At 40.9% G+C, this 24,281-nt stretch overlaps 1 protein-coding gene across 2 annotated transcripts in view; it reads right to left on the reverse strand.

The window, feature by feature from the left end:
- The window catches only part of GPR107 (G protein-coupled receptor 107), a 37,965-nt gene that overhangs the window by 11,208 nt on the left and 2,476 nt on the right, over nt 1–24,281 (reverse strand). For both annotated transcript variants that reach the window (XM_085077016.1, XM_085077017.1), the window contains 16 exons: nt 20,586–20,711; nt 19,793–19,843; nt 19,488–19,576; nt 18,660–18,826; nt 17,509–17,543; nt 17,249–17,305; nt 16,343–16,453; nt 14,951–15,084; nt 14,166–14,241; nt 13,120–13,193; nt 12,440–12,557; nt 11,400–11,530; nt 9,594–9,637; nt 2,270–2,319; nt 1,452–1,535; nt 531–655 (listed from right to left, as the gene is read on the reverse strand). In XM_085077016.1, the coding sequence (XP_084933142.1) occupies nt 531–655; nt 1,452–1,535; nt 2,270–2,319; nt 9,594–9,637; nt 11,400–11,530; nt 12,440–12,557; nt 13,120–13,193; nt 14,166–14,241; nt 14,951–15,084; nt 16,343–16,453; nt 17,249–17,305; nt 17,509–17,543; nt 18,660–18,826; nt 19,488–19,576; nt 19,793–19,843; nt 20,586–20,711 (1,472 nt within the window). The remainder of the gene's footprint in view (nt 1–530; nt 656–1,451; nt 1,536–2,269; nt 2,320–9,593; nt 9,638–11,399; nt 11,531–12,439; nt 12,558–13,119; nt 13,194–14,165; nt 14,242–14,950; nt 15,085–16,342; nt 16,454–17,248; nt 17,306–17,508; nt 17,544–18,659; nt 18,827–19,487; nt 19,577–19,792; nt 19,844–20,585; nt 20,712–24,281) is intronic.

A 24,281-nucleotide genomic window follows, 5' to 3' on the forward strand; every position in this document is an offset into this window, starting at 1 on the left:
GTATTGATGAAAATCCATCTCCTTGGCTCAGTGTTGCTTAAGATAAATTTTTGCAAAGCTATATGCTGAACACCAAGGCAGAAGGGACCTTTTATACCCTGTTCATTTATTATTATATTATTTTTAGACACTTATTATTATTTGTGTTCTGCAGATTGATGGGTCATTTTTGTTGTGGGTTTGGGTTTTGTTTAAATATGAAGCATCAGTGATGATCTGTAAAGCTCATTCATGTTCCATGATCTAAATTAAACGTAGGAGTTTTCTTACTTGATATTTTCATGGGCATCTTTTTGCCCCATGAAAAGCTTTACCAGCTTATCCCACACTACTGCAATATCCAGGTCAGAGGCTCCTATGCACACCACAAATCTCTTTACACACACCAAAACAGACACCTCATCTTTAAACGTGGGCAGATCCTCATCTTCTTCAAATAAGGATTTAAAGAGATTAAAGCAAACTGGTTTTAAACACTACTTTTCTCAAAACAAGTGAAGAGGTAAACAAAAGGGGAGAGGGGTTCTTACACAGCTTCCATCTCCAAGTCATCCTCATCATCTTGAGAGAGCTGTAGGTAAGGGTTGTCTGACGCCGGACGGAATTTGTACCCAGTAAGGACAAAGAACACCAGTGTGGCCATTTCATCCAGCAGCTGCAAGTGAAAACATGAGATTGAAGTTCAGTCCTGCCATGCTCTGTGGTCACGAAACATTTCTCCTCATTCATAAGGTTCAAGGTTTAACGGCCAAGAGGTCTGTGCCACAGCAGAAATAAAATAATTCCTGTTCTGTTGTCATTAATCCCAGGCTAAAGGCTGTCAATTCCTTTGTTCTTCCAGTTTTTCCTGTCACTTTAAATAGTTACAGTTTTATCCATCATTCCAGGGCTTTCAAAGAACTATGGCATGACTTAGCTTTTAAATGAGGGGGGGAAATCACCCCTACACTGTTTGGTATTTTCAACAGTTAATGTATTCCAAGGACTCCCAGCACAGTTACTTGGATTATATGTTAAAAACCCAAGTATTTAGAAGTCCGTAGGCAAAAAAAGCCTGTAGATGGAAGAGCAAAAACTTATTTCTCTGGCTCCCTGGGGCTTCAATTACATAGAGCAAACCTGACTAATTTTTTTCTCCTTTGTGTGTTCTTGATTAATTTCTTTCAGACATTTTTAAATTGAAAGACTAAAAATCAATAATGCAATTACTTTCAGACATCTCATGTATAATCCAGCAGCCTTGCTGGACAAACATAAAACTAAGAATATATTCCTTCACCTTAAGCACATCAGTGATAAAAATCAAGAAGAGGCAGGGTGCAGCACTGTGCTTTGAGATGTTCTACTATAACATGAGGAACAAATTATGGAATTTTGTTGTGCAGTCATATTTAAAGAATAATAGAGAAAAACATCAAGGAATGGATGTATTTTCCTTTGCTGGCAAATACCTGGTACAGCCATTTCCACTGGAATGGAACAGCAATCTTTATGAGAATTGCAATGATCCGTGTGAAGTAAATGTAACACACAATCTGGGAAGGAAAAGGAGAAAGCATGAGAACAATAGCACCATCCTTACAGAGCCTTTTTACCCCACAGAAACAGCTCAAGCGATTCCCAGACAACTCTTTATGTCAGACTAGCCTTATTATGCTCCTCAATAAACATGGAAGATATAGGGTGAGGGCTCTGCTGCTTGTTGAACATCCAAATAACTCAAGCTATTGGTAACATACTCAAGTTACAGCAGGAAATGCTTTAAGCATTACAATTTCATAGAATTTCAAGAATCACAATTGTAATTTATTACTCTTGCCACTTAGAAGAGGCTGAAATGAGGCCGTTGGAAATCATTAAGAAGTCTGTGTTCTCCTGGGAAACGTACTCATGGCTCCCACTGACTTAATCAGAAACTGCACACATGCATCTCCAGGCACCATTTGGTCCCAAGTTTAATTTTTAGCAAGTTTACAGTACATTATTCGAGCCCATCAATTCAACTGGCAGCTCAAGCTGTCTCCAGAGGAAATCAGGAAGCATTACAAATAGCTGGAATTTAAAGAGAGACAGAAGGATATACCCATTAGGAGAAAAAAAGGAAGTTGCTTTTAGGATTGTAAGCCAGTTGACCAAGATGCCAAAGCACAGCAGTGCCAAGAGCCTCTAACACATCCACCAGCTGTAGTAGCTTCCAACAAGTATTCCATCCAAAGCTTTGAACAGCTTCCAAGTGCTCCCCATGCATGTGTGCAGGTGTTTTACTTACCATGACATAGTAATGTCTGAAGAGCTTCAGCTTTGCTAGGTTAATGGCAGCTATCAAGAGAACACAAAAGTCCATCAGAAAATTGTTAACACGAGACAAGTTCTTTTGATGCCTGTCTGCAGGTTAGGCAAGCGGTCAAAAATCAGGGCTCAGGTAAACCCAGGCTAGAAGGATTTCTCCTGAGGAGTGCCAGCCTAGCATGTCCTCATACAGGATAACATGCAGGCTGGGGGGGATTCACTTTTAAAAAGGGAAATGAGATTGCTTTTACACTAAATTTTATATGCACACACTCTGCAATACAGAACCTTCCTCTATCTGTATACAGCCAACTACATCCTGTCAGCTCACTCCTGCCAGAAGGGACACACCACCTAACACTGCCTCCTAGAAAATTCCTGTCTTTTCTAGAGCCTGACCTGCTCCGTGCCTTCAGCTGAGCTGAGCAACTTCCAGGTAATCACAGCTCTGGGAACCACTGCATCTTGCTGAACAGCAGCACAGGCTCTTTAATATCTAAGCAGGGTCTTCTGTCATTCATGGCTCAGCCACAACTCACAAGTGAAATGGGAAATCATCCCAAACAGCTCCCCAGCACGTGTTTGAGTCGCAAGTCGTGCAAGCTGAAGCCCCAGGCGAACCTGTGAGTATTGCACAGATCACATCAGCTGGAGCAGCACAGAACATTCATGTGAATGAGCTGAGGTCAACAACAGATGGAGCAGCTGTCAGCTCTGGTCTGAGAGTCAGCTTTTAGACGTGCAGCAGGATTACAAATACAGGCCACCGACGCTTTTGTGACAACACGAGAGCCGAAGAGTCCAAGATATGTTGACAGCATACAGAGACGCAGTTCAGAGCCAATGAACATGAGCTGCCAGTTAAAAAATACTGCCACATATTTACTTGTGTTCCCTCCAAGTCCTCATAATGTATTTATCAGATGTGGAAGTGCAATACATAGAGCTTAAGTTCACCTGCACCCCCTCACAGAACTCACCCACTGCAAAGATTTATAAAAGGCTGCATGTATTTGCATAGAAGGTCTTCCAGGTTTACAAGAGAGCAAAATACAGTATATCAGATGAGGAAGAGGAAGGCTAATAGCTCCCAAAGAAATGTTTCACCTTCTCTGACAAAAACAAAGCAGCTTTTCTTATGCAAAGGAAATGTCAAATGCACCAGTGCAAATAAATTCCTGTAAGCTCCCACTACAGAAACTAAAGTGAAGACAGACAGCATTCTGTTATAAAACTACTTTTATGATCTAGAGATCAATAGTCCCTTTCCAGTTTACTGTTCCAGGAGAACCACTGAAAGCCACAGACACCTTGAACCAGATGCAAACCCTCCTGCAGCAGACACACTGCAAGAGCAGCACCTGACCAACACAAGGCATGAACTGACAGATGATCCAATGTTAAAAGCTTTTCCTAATACAGTTGTGAAAGATTAAAACATGTAAACATCTATGATAACTGCACTGAATTGTGAAGCAGGGAAGCAATATTGTCCTATTTAAAGGAGAGCTGCATTAAGTGTGACCATGAAGATCTTGTGATTTCCCACACACCGGTTTGCACACAGAAGGATCTATTTTGAACTCAACGTATCCAACTTCAAGAACTGCTACCAGTTGGTGCACTGACAGGCCAGGAGAATTACCAGGCTTTGTAGTTGAAGGAACACCAACTCAACAGCTGTGATTCAAACTGCCAGTCTATCAGTGCTTTACAATCAACACCAGCTAGTCGAGGAGTCATTTCTGGATTCGTGCACTGCACAGGATGAGAGGACAGCAAAGGCAAAGATCTGGCTGCCAAATGTAGTGTCATAATTCCACCTCTCCCAGCTCATGGAGCACAGCTCAACATCTCACCTACTCATCATGACAATCAATAGCAAAGAGTCATAAATTGGTATATCCACATATTCAGAATGTCTGAGCATGGAAAAGAAGAGCAAGGAGAGGAAAGATAGACAACCACCAGCAAGGAGAAAGGCTAAGGAGTCACCTGTGGAAGCAGACTTGCTCTCCTCAACTGCAGCAATATTTCTCTCCACTATCAGGTACGTAAGTCAGCATTAATGCATGTCTACAAAATTCTGCCAGTTTTTTTTTTAACAACTCCAAGTTACAGGACATACTGTTCTGGAGAAAAATCTAAAATCATCATTGCTTGGCATCAGCAGCCGGTGAATTGCTTCTTTACAGGCTCAATGTGCTCCAAGCAGTAATATTTGAGTCTTGCTATCCTGGACACTCAAAGATTTCTGTTCACCTCAGCCTGGCAGCTCAGACAGTGACAGCAGCATTTACAAGGAGCAAGGCTCAGCCAGCAGCTGTCACTTACAACCTGAATCACTTGCAACACCAACCTGTAAAGCTGTGATAACACAGCAGCAATCACAGCATGCAGTAAAGGTTGGGTAAATTTATATTTCGAGTATGATAACCATTCTGCAAAGAACAGTACTTAACTGCAGAGAAAGAAAAAAAAAATTTAAAAGAGACTTTCCACCAAAGGGTTTAGAAATTAATTCATGTCTATGTTCCATCTCTTTCAGACAGTAATTAAAAAGATAAAAGCCATCCTCCAAGAAAGATTTATAACATCTATACCTCGCTTCCCTCAGTTTTCTTTCTCTATCAACATTTACTTTAGCAGCTTGTGCCTGCAATAGCCTGACCTGCATTGATCAAAACACAGCACAACCCAGTATTTTGATAAGCAGTCTCTTTTTGAGATTGCCCCTGTGCTAATTTCCAATGTTGAGGCTGTCTATATTATGGAAAAAGATGCTGGACCATCCACTTACACACCACACAATAGCCCTCTGATGAATAAATCTGACCTTTTCAGTATATGTATGCAATAACAATCACAGGATTGCAGCTGAGGGCACAGGGTGCTCAAGCCCAGACAATACAATCCATAAAGACAAACCACAGTGCAGCCAGTGAACGTGCTCAAGGTACAGCTGAGAGTATTTCTGCAATGCTTCCCTTGCCCTGCTCACACTGGTGCATTTGAGATGTGATCTGTGCCATTATCAAACCGTAAATGGAAGCTTTCTGCTCTCCCCAACGATGCAGCACACGTAGATCTAGCCCTCAAAAAAGCAGCTCTGAGAAGTGTGGCTCCACAGTCTCTAGAGCTCTCTGCTTAAAAGCATTCCTGCACTAGAAAGGTCACACAGATACAGCAAAGCTCAGTGTCACACACAAGAAGGTGGCACAGACTAGTTAATCTTGAATGTCTTGAACCACATCAGCCATTTGGCACAAAAGCTCTGCATCAGGGTCAGATCAAAGTCCAAAGCACAGGATAAGTACTGTATCTGCAACACAGAGCTGCCACATCAACCCTGGACAGCTCTCTGGGGCACCTGGAAGTGGTGCTGAGCCCAGCCAAGCACAGGCTGCTCTGTACCACACAGGACCAGGCTCTTTGTTCACAGCATTTCCATGGCACAGGTCAGGAAGACACTGAATACTGCAAATGGTTTTTCCTGACATGGGGGCAAGCATGAAAGCATTAATCATCATTTGCTCACTGCACAGAACACAGGGAGTGATGCCTGGGAGGGACAGGCTGCAATGTATTTCCCCTAGTTCTGCTGCCAACTGCAACATGCTGCAGTGCTCCAGGAAAACAGCAAACCATGATCTGACTGTGCCATGTCACTTCTCTCATCACACACACACACAGGTACCAGCAGAACAAACTGCAGCAATGCTTTCCAGCCCCATTCCTCCCCTAAACAACAGAGGACGTGATCCCAAGTGTGTGTTATGAGACTTAAGAGGTCCATTGACCAAAAACTTGGAGTTTCTAACAAAAATGATGTATAAATAATTTATATACTCCCTCTCTTTTCTCAAGATGTCTGTAAACAAGGTGGTGGCAGTTGAGCAGCTTTGCAGGCTGAACAATTCTAGGTCAGTTTGCAAGGCTGATTCCCTTAAATCTGCAAGACATTTGCAATGCAGATCTAGAAATGGACAGAGAGCAAAGGCTCCTACCTGAAGGAAGATATAGTGACAGATCAAAGAGGTGTAGCTAAGCACTTGCTTAAATCTGAAGGTGGCGATTTTAAAAGGGGAGGAAAAAAGATTCTAAAAATGGGATGTTTACGCCCACTGCTGTGCAAGATAAGAAGCCTGTGTAGGTCAGATATACTGCTTTAAAGATCACCTTCAAGGGAAAAAGCAAACAGCCAGGCAGCTCAAACTCAGCCGTAGCACTGTGCCATGCCTACTCCTCACTAGCAATGCACAGCATCTGGGTACGTAAGCTCTCCCTGGATGACTTTAGACCCCTTTCTCTAGCTTTCCCGCTTCGTTTTTCTTTTAAAATATTTCAATCTAGTTTAAATGACAATTAGCTAGTGACTCCAAGTCACTGCCACTTACAACAAGCTTTTTTGTTAACTGTACATTGCTAAAACTAAGGCCTATGACAAGCCCAGACTAAAGGTCTGGTAAATCCAAAACTGCTTCATTCCTAGTCCAGTCACACTCCAGTCATGGTTGCACTTGACCCAGGGGACTGCTACCTAATAAACAGGTGGAGAAGCAGCTGGAAGAGAACAAGACAGTCAGGAAACACCACCAGGATACTGAGCCATAAAGTCCTGGAGTTGTCAGTCCTAACAGATGCAAGGAAACAAAAATAATTTTCCTTAGGTCTTTCTCACCAGCAAGGAGGTCAGAAGATGACTCAGTACCAGGAAGAACAGCTATTGAACATGTAATATGTAATTCCCCAATACACCCTATAAAGTTAATGAAGTCTGTGTGAGAGAACAGGGAAAGCAGCCTTTGACCAGACAATAAATCCCAGCAGGCCAGAGGCAGCCAAACTAGGAGTGTCTGCACACGATCCAATCAGCTCTAGCCACAGGACAGTTACACTGCACAATGAGAGGATCCAGTAACCTCCACTACTTCAGGAGAAAACTAACCACAGGAAAAAAAAATGCTGGTGATTTAACAGTTAGCACTGGTTCTATTTTTTCTTCTCATGAGAAGCTGAGACATCAAGCAGCACCTCTGCAGTGCAAGGCCTCTAAGGGAAGCTTACAGAGCATGTGGTTCTAGTAAAGAGTATTCATTGATAAGCCTAACATGAATGATTTCACCTTTTTACAGTACAACCAAATCACTTTTGGTTTTCTCAACCAGACACATTAGCAGCACAACAGCACTAAGTAACATTCTGCTTCTGGCATCACATTGCCATTCTCTTGCTCCCCGTGGGCTCCTATCAACAGCCTCTAAATAGCCCAACCAGATTGTGTTTCACAAGTGAGTCCCAGAACTGCAGCTCTCCTGGCCACAATCTGCTCTCAGCCTGTGCAATGTTTTCCCTGAAAATCTTTTCCTTAGCTATTCTTTTATTATCAGCGTAGCATAACAGAGTTGCTAAGTCCCTTTGAACACACAGTCACTGAACTTGCAGGATCTGCACAACCAGATGGCAACACCAGTAGGTAAAGCTGGTAACAGCAGTAGGTGATTCACAAGCAATATTCATGATAATGAGCATCATTACCCATGGAGAACAACACAAAACAGAGGAATAAACCAGACCTTAAGGGCTACTGTGCATAGCACTGACTCGATGTGAAGACACAGCCAGCTCCTCTCAAACTACCATTTTTTTATCTTCACATTTTTTACACATCACAGTGCATCTTTCAGAACTGCTTGGATTTACTCAGATCTGGATTTCATCTGGCATGAGGGACAGGAGATAGGCTGAGCCATTACACTGAACATCCCTGCTGTTGGCGACCTCACTTCTCTCCTTCTCAGAATGTCTGAGATTTATCAAACTCCACAGCACCATCTTGTGATAAGAACCAAAGCAGGTACAGGGGCATCACCTAGGTCCACACGGATCCGAAGGGTTTGTGTCTTAATTATGTGCATTAATTGCTGTGTGCTCAGCACCAGGACAGTCAGATCCATTGCCACCCAGCTAAGAACCAGGCCTGACACAGGTGAAGTCCTTGGTTCAGAAGAAAGAAACTGCTTCAAGGAAATCTAAACTTATCAGACTTCTCAAAGAGCATAAATACTCCAGAATGTATGCTCAGTGGACAAGGTAAAACAGATCCATCAGTAAATGTCACAGAACCAAACTGAACACACTTATAAGAAAGCTACCAATAACATTTATATTACTCTATTAACACTGACCTATTTAACATTTGTTTGTATTAGAAATTAGTAATTTCCTGCCTTTAGGTTTGGGGGGTTCTTTGAGCATATAGGGTTGTCGTTTGGTGGCTTTTTTACCAGCTTGGAAAATAAAAAAAAAATAGGCTAAGCTCATCATAAGTATTGTTTAAATTTAACAGATGGCAAAAAAATTATCTACTCTGTGGTCTGCACAGAGCTAAGTTCAGTACTCAGCCTTACATTTCACCTACAATTAGCACTGAAATGCTGAAGTGTCAGTGAAAGCCAAGGAAATGGCTGGAAGAAGTATCCAGACCTGGAAAGAGATCTCCAGAAAGGAGAGACAAGAGTTAAAGGATAGGACTGAGGTTAAAAAGCTGTTGCCAATGAAAGACCTTCTACAAATGAAACAGTGAAGAGCAAACCACTGATTGACAGAAGATGGAAAAGGCTGCCTGTTTCCAAGGAAGCCACTGCCATGTTCCACAGCTTGCATCCCAGGAACTAATCAAGAAGAAATAAGCAGATAAGGCAGGAAAAGCACTACAGCAGCCACATTTGGGCTTTCCATCCATCACCTCCTTTTCAGTGCTGCAATAAACATAACTCCACTTTCCACAGGCAGCCCTCGGAGCTGCTGTACAAACATGGACAAGTCAGGAACTGTGCTACATTTAATGCCAAGTTATGTTTTGTTTCATAATGAGGTTTATTTCCCTCTATTTTGTCAGGAATACATTTCTGCAGAAATTGAAATAAGTGGGTCTATTTGGGCTAATAGCAAGCAATTCTGGAATTCATTTCTAGTTCTGTTTCTGAACGCCCAAGTGAGGAAAAAATGGCAAATCTGTCAAGATGATTTGCTCTAGATGTCATGTCTAGCTTGAGTACCGAGCTACTCTGCAACTAGCAGAGAATGGGTTGCACATTCCAGTTCTGATAGCCAAAGCAATGCAAGAAAAAGGTCCTTTTCCCAAAGTTATTCCCATGAGCCCACTGAGAAAAGCAGAGTAGTGACAATAACATAGTGTAGATTTATAGTTTTAGTTTGGTTTTTAAATCAGCATAATTTGTTTGAAATTCTGCCATTATAACATGTAGCATAAAAGAGGAAAAATAATACAGATTACTTGCCTTTCCCATCTGTTGCTGAAGCCTCTTGCAAATGTCTTATCGACCTGAAAAGCAAAAATAAAGAATAGATTAATTATAAGTTTTGCACTCCCTTTTCACTGAAGTCCTCTACATCACTGACAAGTTTTGTTAGCTCTTTATGGCTGGGGTATGCTCGTAATTAACTCTATTTAGCACAGTTCACACTTCACCCTGATGCCCTCAGCTCAGGCAGTCAGCTCAAGTATCTTTATTTCCTTGGGATTAGGAAAGCAGATTGCTTAAACCTACTTCAGCCTACAGAAAGCTTTGTGGGAGGGAAGGAGCTGAGTGAGAAACTGGGGCATTTTCCAGCATAATGCTTTCCACTTGTACAATTAAGCTGAGCTACTCTTCAAAGTACTGCCAAGCATTTGGCATCTTACTGCTCTTTTAAGCTCTTTTCATTTAAATAGTTGATTACAGCTTACATGTCTACATAGGCAACTTATGTAACAGAAACTACCCTGCAGGAATGTAAATGCAGGGGCCAAGTCTTAGTCACCTTGATCACATGAGCCATCCCACCAGCTGCAGTGACACTACCCAGAGGAGAAAGGGGCAGGATTTGATGTAAGGGGCTTCACTGCCAGTTTATGTTGGCACCATGGCAATGCAGGAACACCATAAACAGTCACAGGACAGCTCACATTTGTTCTTCAGATACAATTCCCTCATGGAAAGCAAGTTTGGTACCAGCAAGTCACTAGACATACAGATTCCAGCATCAGGTAGCAAGAACTGTGACTGCAGAAGTCACCTTTGTCACAGGAAATTGAGTCTCTCTGCAATTGAAGTTAATATCCCTAAGGCTTTATTTACCATTCCCAAATGCTCTCAAGCTCAGAGCTGCAGCATTTTGACCGGAGCAAGGGGAAGGACAAGTGGGTAGTGCAAATTTCGTGGAAGACATTTCCCAGCCTTGGCAGAAGGCCACCAGGGCTGTGTAGGGGAAGGGAAGGACAGTTGAAACCCACCCTCACAAGACAAGCTGAAGCTTATTTCCATCTACTGAGTGACACTGTTCTCTGAAACACTCAAGAGTTATACTCTTGAGTGATGACATGTTACCAGACATTTATATAATCTGCACTTCAGAAAAAAATAATGGAGGTACTGGAGAAAAAAGAAGAATATTCCATGTTTATTAACCAAGGAGCCAGAAGCTCCTTGATATCCTCCTTTAAACCCAGCTGTTTATCCAATTAAGACAAAATGCATTTAGAAGATAAATGTTCTGGCTAACAGGCAAGCAGCAACAATAGTGTTTATCTGAATTATCTGTGTTTTGGTCGGGTTTTATATAACCAACATTATTCCTTGCCAAGTAGAGTGGAAGGAAGGGCGGGGAAATGCTCCCTGTGGGATTATTTCTTATAAACAGTCAAATAAACATGCAGCTACTCTGCTTGAAGGCAGTCCTGATCTTAGACAACACTATTGGTTTGAAATTTAGCAGTCAAGTATCTAATCTCAGTCAGCGAAGCCAAATCCCAGTTTTCAATTTAGAGAATCAACACTTCTGCAAAATTTCAAGTTTCAAAAGCACCTACAGTCTGCATTGTGTTGGCCACATTTAAACTGCCACCCACCTTACCTTATCCCCACTCTAATAACCAGTGTCTTCCACAGCACCAGACTGAAGTGTTGAGGCTGATGAGGTTTATAAAAGTTAACAAAATTCTTGACTCCACAGGACCACTGACTTCTTTTGCTTTGGCAGAGCTGCAACTCTGCTGAGCTGTCAATGCCTGTTAGTTCACATGTTTTTCACATCCAGCAACTCACCATACCACTGGGAACAGGATGGCTCCACAACACAGCAAGTCCACCAGGAAAAGGATTTCTTTCCACAGTCCATACTCAGTTGTCCCCTCCTCTGTTGACTCTATGATAATGTAGGCCACATTTGCCAGTACCTACACAACAAGACATGGTTCATGGCTTACAAACTGCCCAAGGAGACACTCCAGATGGGCTGCCAATTCAGCAAAAGCCCAGACAGTAACATGAGTAATTCTTCTGCAGCTCTACATACAAAAGTCACATGTTCAGCAGCATCTTCACAAGATTTACAGAAATAAAACTGATGGGAAATTATTCCTGCTGGCATTCAGAAAGTAATTATTTTGTTATATACTGTGCTGAATCTACTGTATCAGTTGAGATAAAAGGAGCAAAATTTACTTATTGAAACACAGAAACAGGACTGTGTGGCACATAGAGCCAATAGTTTAAACATATAATTCTAAATTAAGCCAGTAATTCAGACTGGTCATTGACCATCTTTTGTACTCCACACCTGAGCTCTGTAAGAGCCTCAAACACTAATTATATATACTTCTGATAAGGGATTTCATCTGAAAGGCAGAAAATCTCTTCTACATACAGCAACAAACAAAAGTGCTGTTCTCCTGTGTACTTCAGTTCCTGGAGTAGGAGACCAGCACTGACCACTTTGAACCACTGGGAATGTTTCAGACCCAACAGGCCTAAAAGTCTTGGTTTTCCCTTTTTTAAATTTCATTAAGCCATTCAGCAAGCATTTCAGAAATGACAACTTTAATTCAATTCCTCTGCTTACTGTTTTCCAGCCAAAGTTTTGTCCCACTCCTTACAGCCAGTTTTCATTTGCTAAAATTATGTGACCACTATTATCTCATGCTCAATATGGGAGAAAATCTGAGAGAATTACGGAAACTTCTGGACTAGGAAATAACCAATAAGCAAGACCTACTTCACTACATGTGAATTTTTCACAGCCTTTTCCAGTCTGCCCAAGCACCTCTCCCACAAGACAGGAAGTATCAGCACATCTCAGTCCTCACCTGAAGTGGGATGACAATCATGAAAATTTTTTTGTCTTTATCTGACAGGATGTGTTTAATGAAAGCCCAGCCTGTGCCAATGAGGGCGATAGTGATGAACAGAAGTGCTCCCTTCAGTCTGGAAGAGAAACAGACATCACAGTGAGAGACTTTATTTTATTTTATCACACTTCCTCTTCTGCCCAGGTTTCTCCCACAGCCAGTAAAGCCACAAACCCAAACAAATGCTTTGCTATCCATAATTTGGCAAACACTTATCCATCCCACAATAGCAAAGCAGATGTACTTGCTACAATTGTGTATCACACAGCAATATCAGGCTTCATTCACAATATATGCAATCTTTTCCTGGGGGAGTCATCCATTCACCATTGTGAACAGCAGCAAATACTGGCAGCTGTACCCACTTACCATTCACACCAAGAGCAAATTAGATACTTGAATATTAGTGTGAACAAACAAAAGCAAAGCATTTGTTATCCTTTTACTGCTCCTCCCACAGAAGTGCCAATTCTCTGCAGCTGCCCTCTAAGTGGAGCTTTCCCCTTCACACAGGGCTGATTGCTGAGTCTGTGGCACGGTGGCCTGAATGAGAACACAACAATTTTCCACTTTGCTCAGGAGGGAGGCAGCCCCACTGACAATTTGAATCTATCACATCAATCTTCTGACACACTTACAGGTGAGTGATGTAATATACAACAGCCCAGCCCTCAATGGGGAATCCCTGAGAAGAGATGTAGTGATAGTCGATCTGAAAGCAGAAAATACAGCACTTTACAAGCTGCTCTTTGACACCCCACCCTCTAAAAACAGGTCTGCTCCACTTCCAGTTTCATTTCCCAGCCAGTGTGTACAAACCCAGTTCTGTCACATTTACAGATCACTTCCTCCCAACACATTCTACTTTTGTTTAGCAACAATGAGATCATTTCCATTAGCTCTATTTCCCAAGTGCTAGTGGATGTATCTTGCACAATCTACATCCTTCCCACACAACTCCCCTGCTTAACTATAGTGAAACAACTGCATTTGGAAGCTATTTATTCATTCATTTTTCAAGTTCAGCTGCATTAGGTGACTAGAGGCTTGCTAGTTTTATTTTCCCCAGAAGCCAGCTTCACTTCACTGGACTCCAAAAATATTTGTAGCAGGTATAATACCATGGACAAGAAAGTGAAGATCATGGCTGGCAAAAACACTGAAGGATTAAATGCTTGCTATAACCTTTGCTCATTAGATATTTCCAGTGGAAAGGCAAATACAATTTAACAGAGACATTATCTATGGAAAGTCTCAGAGCTGATAAGGCAAGGTCTGCTGCCATACATCGTAACACTTCCTTGTCCTTGAATTTACACATTCATCAAGGCTTTCATTTATTAATATTTACTGCAAGCCATGGAGCTGAAGCAGCAGTACAGCTCAAGCTTTCAGGTCAGCCTCAGATGGCGAAAACATTAAAATTTCTGGAACTGATTCAATCCCCAACCCTTCCTGCTTCAACACTTCAGGCCATGATCTCAACTGTATTTAAAGTCAGAATTTGCTGATGAAAAGAAACACTTTCACAACAGAGCTGCAGCTAAGTTCTAAAGCTTCAGTATTAAGAACAGTTCTCCCTCCCATCTTCCCCTCTCCAAAGCAGATTTCCCTAACAGCATGTCCTGGATTCCATGTTTCTCCCTCCTAGCTCAACAACTTCAGGCAAAGACATTGTACGCACCGCATGGAAGACTAAGGACAATGATTTGGTGAAAGGAAGGGCTGCCATGAGCCAGTGGATCTTAAAGACATCATTTCTGGAAAGAAAGAAAAGAAGGAAGAGCATTAATTAAAAGCCAGCAGTAAAAATTTCATTTTCCAAAGGCCTTTCTTTAAAAGCTGTAAGTGTCAAGCAGTCACTCCCAGGCTGAGCACACCATTCGCGTAAAGATTCCCCTTAATGCTGCAGTCCAGGTTTCTGCAATATCCTGAGCAATATTTCAACTTCATGTTCTAAACTGCTGATTTTTACTGCTTGGGGTAATCAAAATTACTAATTAATAAGAATATCCTGCATGTGTATATATACATACATCTTAACTGTTAAAAAATTTGCTAAGCATAATTCAAACCACAATCAAGATATGTATGTCTCTCTATTGCCATAAAAGTTTCCATTTCTATATGAAAAAAGGATCAATTTTTTCTTACTTATTTTCAGAGTCATCTCCTTTTGACACCAAGTACAGAAGTTTCTTGTCTATTTTTTGCTACAACATAGCCTGATATGTACTCTACCTTAAGAACTTTCAACATAAGATTTAATAACTTTAGAATGACAGCCTGGAACAACAATACTGACTGAAGCAGTTTTCAGATATAAACGGTGTGTATTAAGCATACAATACTGAGCCACATTTGAAGTTTCAAGTGATTAAATCTGACTGAATTGGGCATTACAAGAGAAGGAATGAAAAATAAAAATCAAACAAGGTAGGCCCTACTGGTCACAGACACTGAACTTACCTGCGTTTACGAAGTATGTGGATCCATACAGTCCCAGAGAGGAAAAAGAAGAGAGCCATGGAAACGTAAAGTTTTGGCAGTGGGATTTCACCTGCTGAGAGGTAGCTTTCAGGATTCTTTTCCGTAATATCAATCTGAATATTAAAGGTGTGTTATGTGTACAGTTGAAAAAAACCATTTTGATAAAGCACTGAGTTAACAGTTACATTTCGCAATCAAATTCACTCATTTAAAATGGAGCTTTTCTGAAGTGGCAACTTTTGAGATTCAATGAAAAAAAACCAAACCCAACTCTTAATCCTCAAGAATCTCAAAACATTTTGCAAAATTACTCCTACAAGAACAATCCCCTTGAAAAACAATGCTTTAGTTATGCAACATAATTCAGAAAGGCAAAGTAATTTTCCCAAAGAGTAGTTCTCTCTACAAAATTCACAGTTTGCCCACCTTTGATTCAGAAACAGTATCTACAATAGGCTGCCAGCCTATTATCCTGTGACTGAGAAAACAGAAGCATTATTTAGCATCCTATTTACACCCCTAAGTGGCTTAGTCATATGTGCTAGGACTTCAATAAAGGAATGCATCAAGTCTGGTTTGCAGTACTTAAGCTGTCCTGCATCTCTAAGTACATCTTGGCAGATCAATCATCCAAGTTTTCTTTTCTTTCCAATTTCTTCAATGGGTCAAAGTGACAAAAAGCTGGAAATTCAGGAAAGCTGGTTTTCTAAACATACAACTTCACAAGCAGATTTAAAGTAGCTTTGTCTGAGTCAAGTTAGGGCTGCTAGATTTTCTCACCTCCATGTTTGGTAGCATTAACACAAATGTGTAAAAAGCAGTTCAGGAGCTGATCTGGCTGAGGTACCTTGGTCAGGGAGAGGATTCATACCAGAACAGCTCATTATAAAACATTTGCTAGAACATATTGCCTTTAGGATGTGTACCTAACACCATAAAAACACATCTTTAATTAGTTGAGAAAAAGCAAAAACACTGAATTCACAAATACCAACAATTTAGATGGCAGCAACAAACCATAATATCTGGAAATATGTAAAGAGAAAAATGACTTTTGAGTGCAGCAGAACACAAGCAGCTATTGGAGCTCCCATCTCATTACAGCACCAGGTCACAACTGTGTGGACTGAACCCAGCCCACATTCAGCCTTCAGCTTTTCATGCATTTCTGCAAAACCAGTATTTTAATTATTTTTGCAGTAGTTGCTTCTTTCAGAAATGCCACTGCAGAGACTGGCACACAACTCTGAATCACTTCCCACCCCATATGTGCACTCGTGTGCAGTGTGTGCTTGGTTACAAGCTGGAGCTGCAAGCTGGATGTCCCAGTCTAAGTGAACGAGTTAATTATCCTTTAGAAGCCATACTCACATCAAGACTAAACAGCAGCTGATCATTGGCTGGCCCTTTCTTGCCAACACACTTATGGAAATACAGGCTGTAGAGACCTTCTTGTTTATCCGAGCTGATGTTAAAAAAGAACTGAAAATAAAGAATAGAAAAGTCAGCATTCTTCTCATTCACAACAGGGTTGCCCTGGTAGGAAGTCATCTCCACTGAAGCATGAAAGAAGTCAGTCATTTGGGGTCAGTTGGTTCCCTTCAGCAAACAGACTGTTCTGAGGCTACCCAGCCCATCTGGAAGTTTCAACAGAATTCCTGATGCAGAATCATTGCACCTATCTAGGATTATACTCTCTGGTAATCCAACCCTGTTAAGGATCAGTCTTTAACTCAGTTCACCACAGAAAAAGATAACCAGAAGTATCATATATTTAACGTGGTGAACCATAAAATTTTTATCATACTTGTCCTGCAGCTTTTCTGTTCCTCCCCCAACTGTGCAAATTGTGACAGCACAGGAAATGAGATTTGTGTCAGATAACAGAATTGAAAATGTGTTTGTTTTATAGTAATCAACCATCACAAGTGAATCAGGGTGCTCAAACAAAGCATTAATCTGGTTTCATACAGAGGATCTTCCCCTTGAGCCACCAGTCAGGTCACAGATATTTGTTATCAGCAATCTGCACTACTGGCATCACAGCAAACTTTAATATGCTGAGGCTCATAGACTGTGATATTTAGAAGAGCATCACACCAAAGCCAATTTAAAAGCAGCTCCCACAATTTATAAAGAAAGATTTCCATCACTGATGTTTAGCTCAGTAAATTTTCAGGCAAACTCTTGTCATCAGGGAGACATCTATACCAGACTTTCACTTTTCCAAAGTAGGACAGTGAAGAAACTGTGTTCAGACACTGACAGACATCCTACCTGAAATGAAAAGGTTCCTCTGTCATTGTGAACAGGATGTTCTTGTTCTACCATGTTCTGGGAAAAGGGAAAGAGACCTTTAGAATTTCTTAAGCCAGTAACTAAAACATTTGGCTACATCAACCAGACAATCAAAACTGTATTCTGTATATTTACAGTGGAGGCTGAGAGCAACAGCAAATACTCTCCACTTTTTGGCTATGATTACTGGAATATCCCCCCAGGTTCTTTCTGAAAGAGAACTCCAGATAGTTTCTTACCTGGGAGGATGTTGTACTTCGTTTGGACTTCTTATCTAGAGATAAAAGTATTAATGGTACATTTAGTGTTTGCATTTAGACATCCTCAGAAACCACCACGTTGTCAATACCTTATTAGCATCTTCCTACACTTGTCTGCGTGGCAGTTTCCCAGCTAATCATTAACAGAGATTCTTTCCCAGTCTCTCCTTACTCTCACAGGACTCTTCCCACAGCCAGCATTCATTCTGAATGTATCCTCAAGTGCCAAAATATGATTCTCTACTCTTACACCTCCTACAAAAGCCTACTCCAGAAATCTTTCCAACCCCTCTGATGAGAGTGGTGCAGGAGGCAGGTGACCTAAACCAGATGCAAGCTACAACTCTGACTTTTAATGCTATGACTGAGTACTGTTAATCTCACTGACAAATCTTAATCTGAACATTAACACCTGGCCTGACAAACATATGGAAATCCTAATTAACTGTGGGGAAGGAATAACTTCACACCACTCCACTAAAAATATAAACAAAGAAAACACAAAAGCATAGGTGACCTGCCAAGTCAGGATCTCCTATGAACTTGAGGTGACAGGAGCCTTCAGTAGAGCAGCATGTCAAGTTCACAGCTGGACTCTACTGGTATAAGAAGCTTTTCAAAAGTAACATCATCCCTTTCTACCAGGCAGCAAAAGTTCAAGTCTTGAGCTTTGCCTTTAGTTCCCACACCTCAGTGCACTGTCCACGCTCATGCTACACTTTTTACACCAGAGAAAGCAAAACTAAATTGTCAGACTCCAGTGCCACCCATCCTTGGTTCTTGACTCATTAGAACAGCTGTGCAAGCTTTTGAATGGTATCAAAGCTTGTGAACGTGACAGGCCAAGACAGACTCAGACTACTCCAGATCAGACTGCTCAGCAGTCTGATCTGAAGTCTAAACTCTGCCAGGAAGGGATAACATGAGCTAATCCCATTAGAGCTGAGATTATAAAATTGTTTCATCTGCTGGTCTGTAGGCCAGACAAAGGTGTGTGTCTCCTAGAAAGATTACCAGTAATAGTTACTTCTCCCTGCCCATAGTTTCTAAGCAATAGACTACAGTAACAGTCTGGATGCACAACAAGGAATCAGCAGTGAGAGCACACAAGTCAAGTTTTGCTGGCTTACCTCTGCCATCTGTATTATCGTTGGTCTTTGGAGGACTTTTACCAGAATCATTGCTCAGTTCAGAAGATTTTAGCAGCTTGCTATTTAAGGCAGTACCATTTTCCTCAGATACAAATAAAATTTTAGGTAACAAGGAAGCAGCTTCTGAAGAGAACCGTACTTTCACACTAAAGAAACAAAGATTTAATTATAAAATGGAAGTAAAACAGCATTTTTAAAGAGGCTATTTGTCACAGCCATATACCCAATAAAAGAAAATCAACTTGTCTTGACTTGTTTTTTGTACCACAAAGAACAGGCACGAACCAGATGATGACTCACAGCAGAACTGATCCTTGTGGGGAAAAGTCACATTCTACCTCTACATCAAATACAAGAGCGGATGAAGAAAATTGAGTTTCTTCAGCTTTGGAAAGCAGAGTCTCACAAGAAACTAAGTTACCCCACGTGTGTTCTTGCAAAAGAAATCAATGCAGCCTCAAAGGTACTTCCACAGAATAGATAATTCAAGACAAACAATAAAATGGCATATTGAGTGCAAGAGCTGCAAGTGACCCAGGACTTCAAGTTCATGCCTTCAGCAAAATTAAGGTAGGTTACTTTTGTCTGCTGTCTCTTTAACCCCTCAATATGGAGGAAGAATTTCTGGACCATTTTATACTGCAGATGTTTTATTTTTAAGCTTACCTCCCCTCAACTCTCATGTAACCCCTTAAAAAAAACAAACTACATGCACAGCACCTTTCCAAGCCCTTAAAAACCCTCAACTGTTACATCATTTTCAACTAAAGAAGTAACGTCAAAATGTTGTGTGCACTCTTCACTCACACTTCAGTTGGGATCTCCAGAAGTAAAATTACAACAGAGACATCTGGCTCTGGTGTCTTTCTCAAGATACAGTAATCCACTTCTTCATCCTGGTAAAATGAGCAAAACACCTCTGAAGTGCCCTCTGGTTTATAACAAGTGGGACATGTTCCTCTCCAGGTAGAGGTTACCATTCTTAATCCAGATCTTTCACATCCTGCCCTCATTTAAAGTCCCCCCACCTTTTTTTTTTCCTTCCAACCATTCCCAGAGTCAGGTAGACTATGAGAAGTCCCAGCTTAGAAAAGCAAGTTCACTTCTCTTACCAGGTATGTGGAGAAACCATCATTCCTTGTTCGATCCAAGCTGAATCCCACCTATGAGACAATTGAGAAGAATCTGTCAAATTGAAGCCAAACCACTACTGAAAGATTTAGATTCTGCTTTCTAAACCAATTAATCTACATTTAAGGCAGAATCCAGGTATTTTTCTCATCATCTAACTCGACAGAAAAATATATTTAAATATAACAAACTTGCTGCCTCATCCTTATCCACCAAGAAATCTTGATTCAAACCCAAACTAAATCTGGAGGACCTTTTGTCCCTGAACCTTTAAACATATTTCAGTATTATTCCACATGGTTTAGCTTGACAAAAACATTTAATACTTTCATAGCAATAAAGAGGTCAAACTGTGAAGCAGAATAAGAACTCAGCTCTGTTTTCTAATCTAGTATTTCAGTCTCTCTACTAAAACCCCAATATAACATGCTATAAAACATTTAATGTTAGAGTTCTCCTAAAACTAAGATTGTCACTAGTCTGGAAACCTACTGACATAACGATCACAAGCTGAACTGCAATGCAACAGAACACAGTGTGAAAAAACCTCACATCAGAGGACTGCTTAGGAAATTGATATTCAATGTAAGTTATAGATGTGTGCATTGAGTTGAGCAGAGAATCCAGTAAATTAAAGGCTCATCCTTAAAGCAGAATGTAGAGCTCAGGAATAAATCTCAATACACAGATCCTCATAACTGGTTCATGGTGGGGAGCAAAGCCAACAGCACCACGAGTTTGGATCTGAAACCTCAGACAAGTGGAGGAACTCACTGATAAACTGTCCATGTCATCAGAGCCCACTGTTGGCTTCAGGGAAAGGTTGCTGACATTCACTCTCATGAAACCATCCTTGAAGAAGCCAAAGGTATTCAGGTGCACTTTCTGCCTCACATCATCCTGTTGGAAAGGAAAGCAAGTTTACAAATCACATGCAGAGTTATCTGCTGCAGCAAAGGGGAAGCAGGGTGAGTGAGTGACACTTGAATATTCATGCAAAATGTCTGATTATACAAACAGCAAATTTCTTTAGGATACCTTCAGATGTAATCAACTATTTCACTGGAATGGACCAACTTCTCCAATAAGCTGAACAGCAAGAGCTTCAAACAGACATGCCAGCACTAACTGTCTGGCTGTGCTATGGGGAAATACGCAAGCAAAATTGTGGAAGAATTTTAACATCTGGCTGATTAAAAGCTGATTAAACAACATCTAGCAAAATCCCCCAAAGTGACTGCAGACACATCAAGGCACCCATTGTTTGAATGCTCACTACTGTCACTGCCACAGACCGAAGAGAAATAGGTGACTTTGGGGATCTTACCTAACCAAAAATGCTGAGGCTTGGCCAAGTGTTTAGCAAATGCATTGTCATTGCCTCAGATCATCTCTGTTAGGCAGGCTCAATGCTTGGACAGACAAACATTAATACACTGGAAAATTATGTGGGCAAATAGTTCTGTGTGTAGTCTCATACTTCCATTCCAAAAAATTATTTTTGGCATAAAATAAATAAAAAATAAGAATACAAAAAATATTCAAAACAGGATTACTTGGGTTAGTTTATCAGGAAAATTCTAATCCCCTCTTCTACTCCCAGTTTCGCAGCAGAATAATTTCCTTCCTCTCAGTCTGGCACAGAAAATGCAGCAATTGATTTCTTCCCATGCCTTGCTCAGCTGATAAAGGTTCAAGTACAGTGGGATTTAATTTTTTTTTTAAATAAGGAGGCCATGAAAAACCTCACATGAAAAGCAGCTGACGTCACACACAGCTGCCACATCGGATGACAAAAGGTCACATCCAACATCTGCAGTCGGTACCTCAAACCTCCTAGGTCATTAATTGGAAAAAAACCAGAAACAAGGCAACAGAAGTGAAAAAGCAAATTTAAAATGCTATTTAAAACATTGGACAAGTTGCCACTAAAAAAAAAAAAAAACAGTTTCTTCCTCCTGTTTCTTCTAGGAAAAGGTAATTAGATTGCAGAATTCTCTAGAAACAGAAGTCAGATGCTAAAAGCAAACAAACTGTTCTGGAGGCAGTCCTGGAAGACTGAGCTAAGAACTGCACAAGTACAAAAAGTTCTTTCTCTACCCCTACCTCAGTATTGATTTTGACATCTCTGCACAAAACGTTCCTGACTCATAAATATCACTCACTGTAATAGCAGGACACTAATCCTGACACAGCTAACCTGTAATCTAGCTCTAATAAGATCACCCTAATAGAATCAAGTTAACCTGGCAAATAACCAGATGGTTCCCTTAATGCTCAGAAGAAAAAAGGTTGAGGGACACCAGGCTGCCAGCAGATGCTTTGCTCAACACAGCATTATAGCTCTGCTGTCTTAGGGTTCTAGGTCATGGAACGTGCTTGAAACAAGAGCCTGTCTGGTTCCTCTAACACTGCATTCCATGTAACTTCCCCACTCAGAACAGAAAATTAATCCTCTCTCTTTACAGGGGACATCAGATATATTTAACCCCACCTGGACAGAAGAATTTGGGTGAATCTGAGGGGGACACAGCATCATCCAGCCACAAGGGGTTTTGTACCTTGCAAACGTGACCAGAGGCAGCTGTTTAACCCAGAGCACTTGAAGAGCTCTTCAGTTCAATTTAAGGGATTTACTCTGCTAATTTACTGATATGCTCCCCACTACCAGCAGATAATTAATATACAACACACACCACTTTCCTCCCTGGTTTTATCTCAGCTTTGAGTGCTTAGAGTTTACGGATTTAGTTCACAAATCCTTCAGCTTTACACGATCCCACACACACACTGTCACCAGTTGCCACCAAGCAACAGCAAGAGCATCGACTGCTCCACATATTGACAGCTTAAAGGCATTGGCTTACTAATAGTTGTCTCAGGTTTAAGGGGTTGAAAGAACCCAGCTTTTATTTATAATCACTCAACTACTGACTTCAGAAATATTTAAGTTTACAATGAAGGTGTGAACCCATACAAGCGAATACTTCAGCATCCAAGTTGTTAACACACACATTAATTTAATTTACATAGGATGCACTTAAAATTAAGCCTGCCCTGCTGAGAAGAGATGGTCTGGGACTCATCACTAACAGGTCACAGCCAAACCAATACCCAAAGTTCTCAAGTTTGTTTCCATAAAAATCTTCCCCAGTTCTTCCACTCCTTCAGGATAAAAAGTGATCCTGCAATATTTGAATAAGGTTACAGGGAAGTGGAATCCATGATCCTGTAGCTGAGAAGGAGCAGAAGAAATATTCTCTACCATTTTACCCTAAATCTAACTGGAATCACATTGGCAATGCAGTGGAAGTTCCACTTGAGGGTGCTCACCCTTACCTGGAAAGAATATCATTTGTGTGAGACTAATAGCAAGGCTTATAATTTGTGTAAGACTAAATGAATTATTGTGAAAGGTGTTTTCAACCTGAGCTATTGAAGTCTGAAACCTACTAATATTAAAAGGCCACAAGTATTTACAAACAACCACTGAAAACCAGCATCTTCTCTCTAACTTCATGTCTGACAAAGGCCTTACTGTTGGCCAAGAGAAACATTTCAACTACAGCTACTCCTGGAATCCTCTGAAAATTGTTTCTGCCAATCTTCTGTAACTTCCAGTTTTTGTAGGGTTTTTTTTAGTAGGGGGTGGGTTCTGTTAGTTGAGGTGTTTTGGGTCTTTTCAATATCTCATTAAATTAATGAAGCTAATAACAATTAATACTGAAGAAGAGAGTCTCTGACAGAATCAGTCTAACAGCAAGATTCAAGCAAATAATTTCTCTAACTCAAAACAACCCTTATTTTGCACACACTTATAAAGATAAAACGTTATTTTTAGAACAGGGAAGTGCTCGGGCTGTGGCTTGTTTTACTGACAACAAAAAAGCTTCACCTTAGCACGGTAATTACCACAAAAAGGTAGAAGAATTAAGCTATTCTGAATTAAGCAATAACAGCCTGATCGAGGAAATTGAATATCAAACACTCCCACGCAACGGTGGCCTTTAGCTTGGCACAGTGTCAAGGCACACTCACAAGCACGGAGAGAGCCAATGGCAAAAACACAGAAAGGAGATTTCATTGTGAAAGGGCTCAGTTGTTGGAGCCTGGTGTTTACATAAAGGCTGTAAAGCAGGGGATGAAGTAGGAAGGGTGAGATTGCTCTAACAACAAAGCTCGTGTTTACAAAGAAGGTGGGCAAAGGCATTAACTCACTGCCGCTTCCCACAGCCCTTGGTGCTGCAGCTCACACAGAACACCTGCAAAACCAAACCCATACCCCACTCTGAGGGGAAAAACCAGCAAACAGGATTTAGTAATTGATCCAGGCACTCCCTAATAGGGAATAAAAGCCACGATGTTTGCTGCTGAGAACATTAGCCTGGGGCAAGTTTGAAAGTTTTTGACATAAGGATAAAGAACCAACTCTGGAGAAATCCTGCAGAGCTCAAATATTTGTCACAAATT

Source organism: Lichenostomus cassidix, chromosome 17, assembly GCF_008360975.1.
Source record: "Lichenostomus cassidix isolate B80296 chromosome 17, HeHo_3.0, whole genome shotgun sequence".
In the NCBI taxonomy this organism is placed as follows: Eukaryota; Metazoa; Chordata; class Aves; order Passeriformes; family Meliphagidae; genus Lichenostomus; species Lichenostomus cassidix.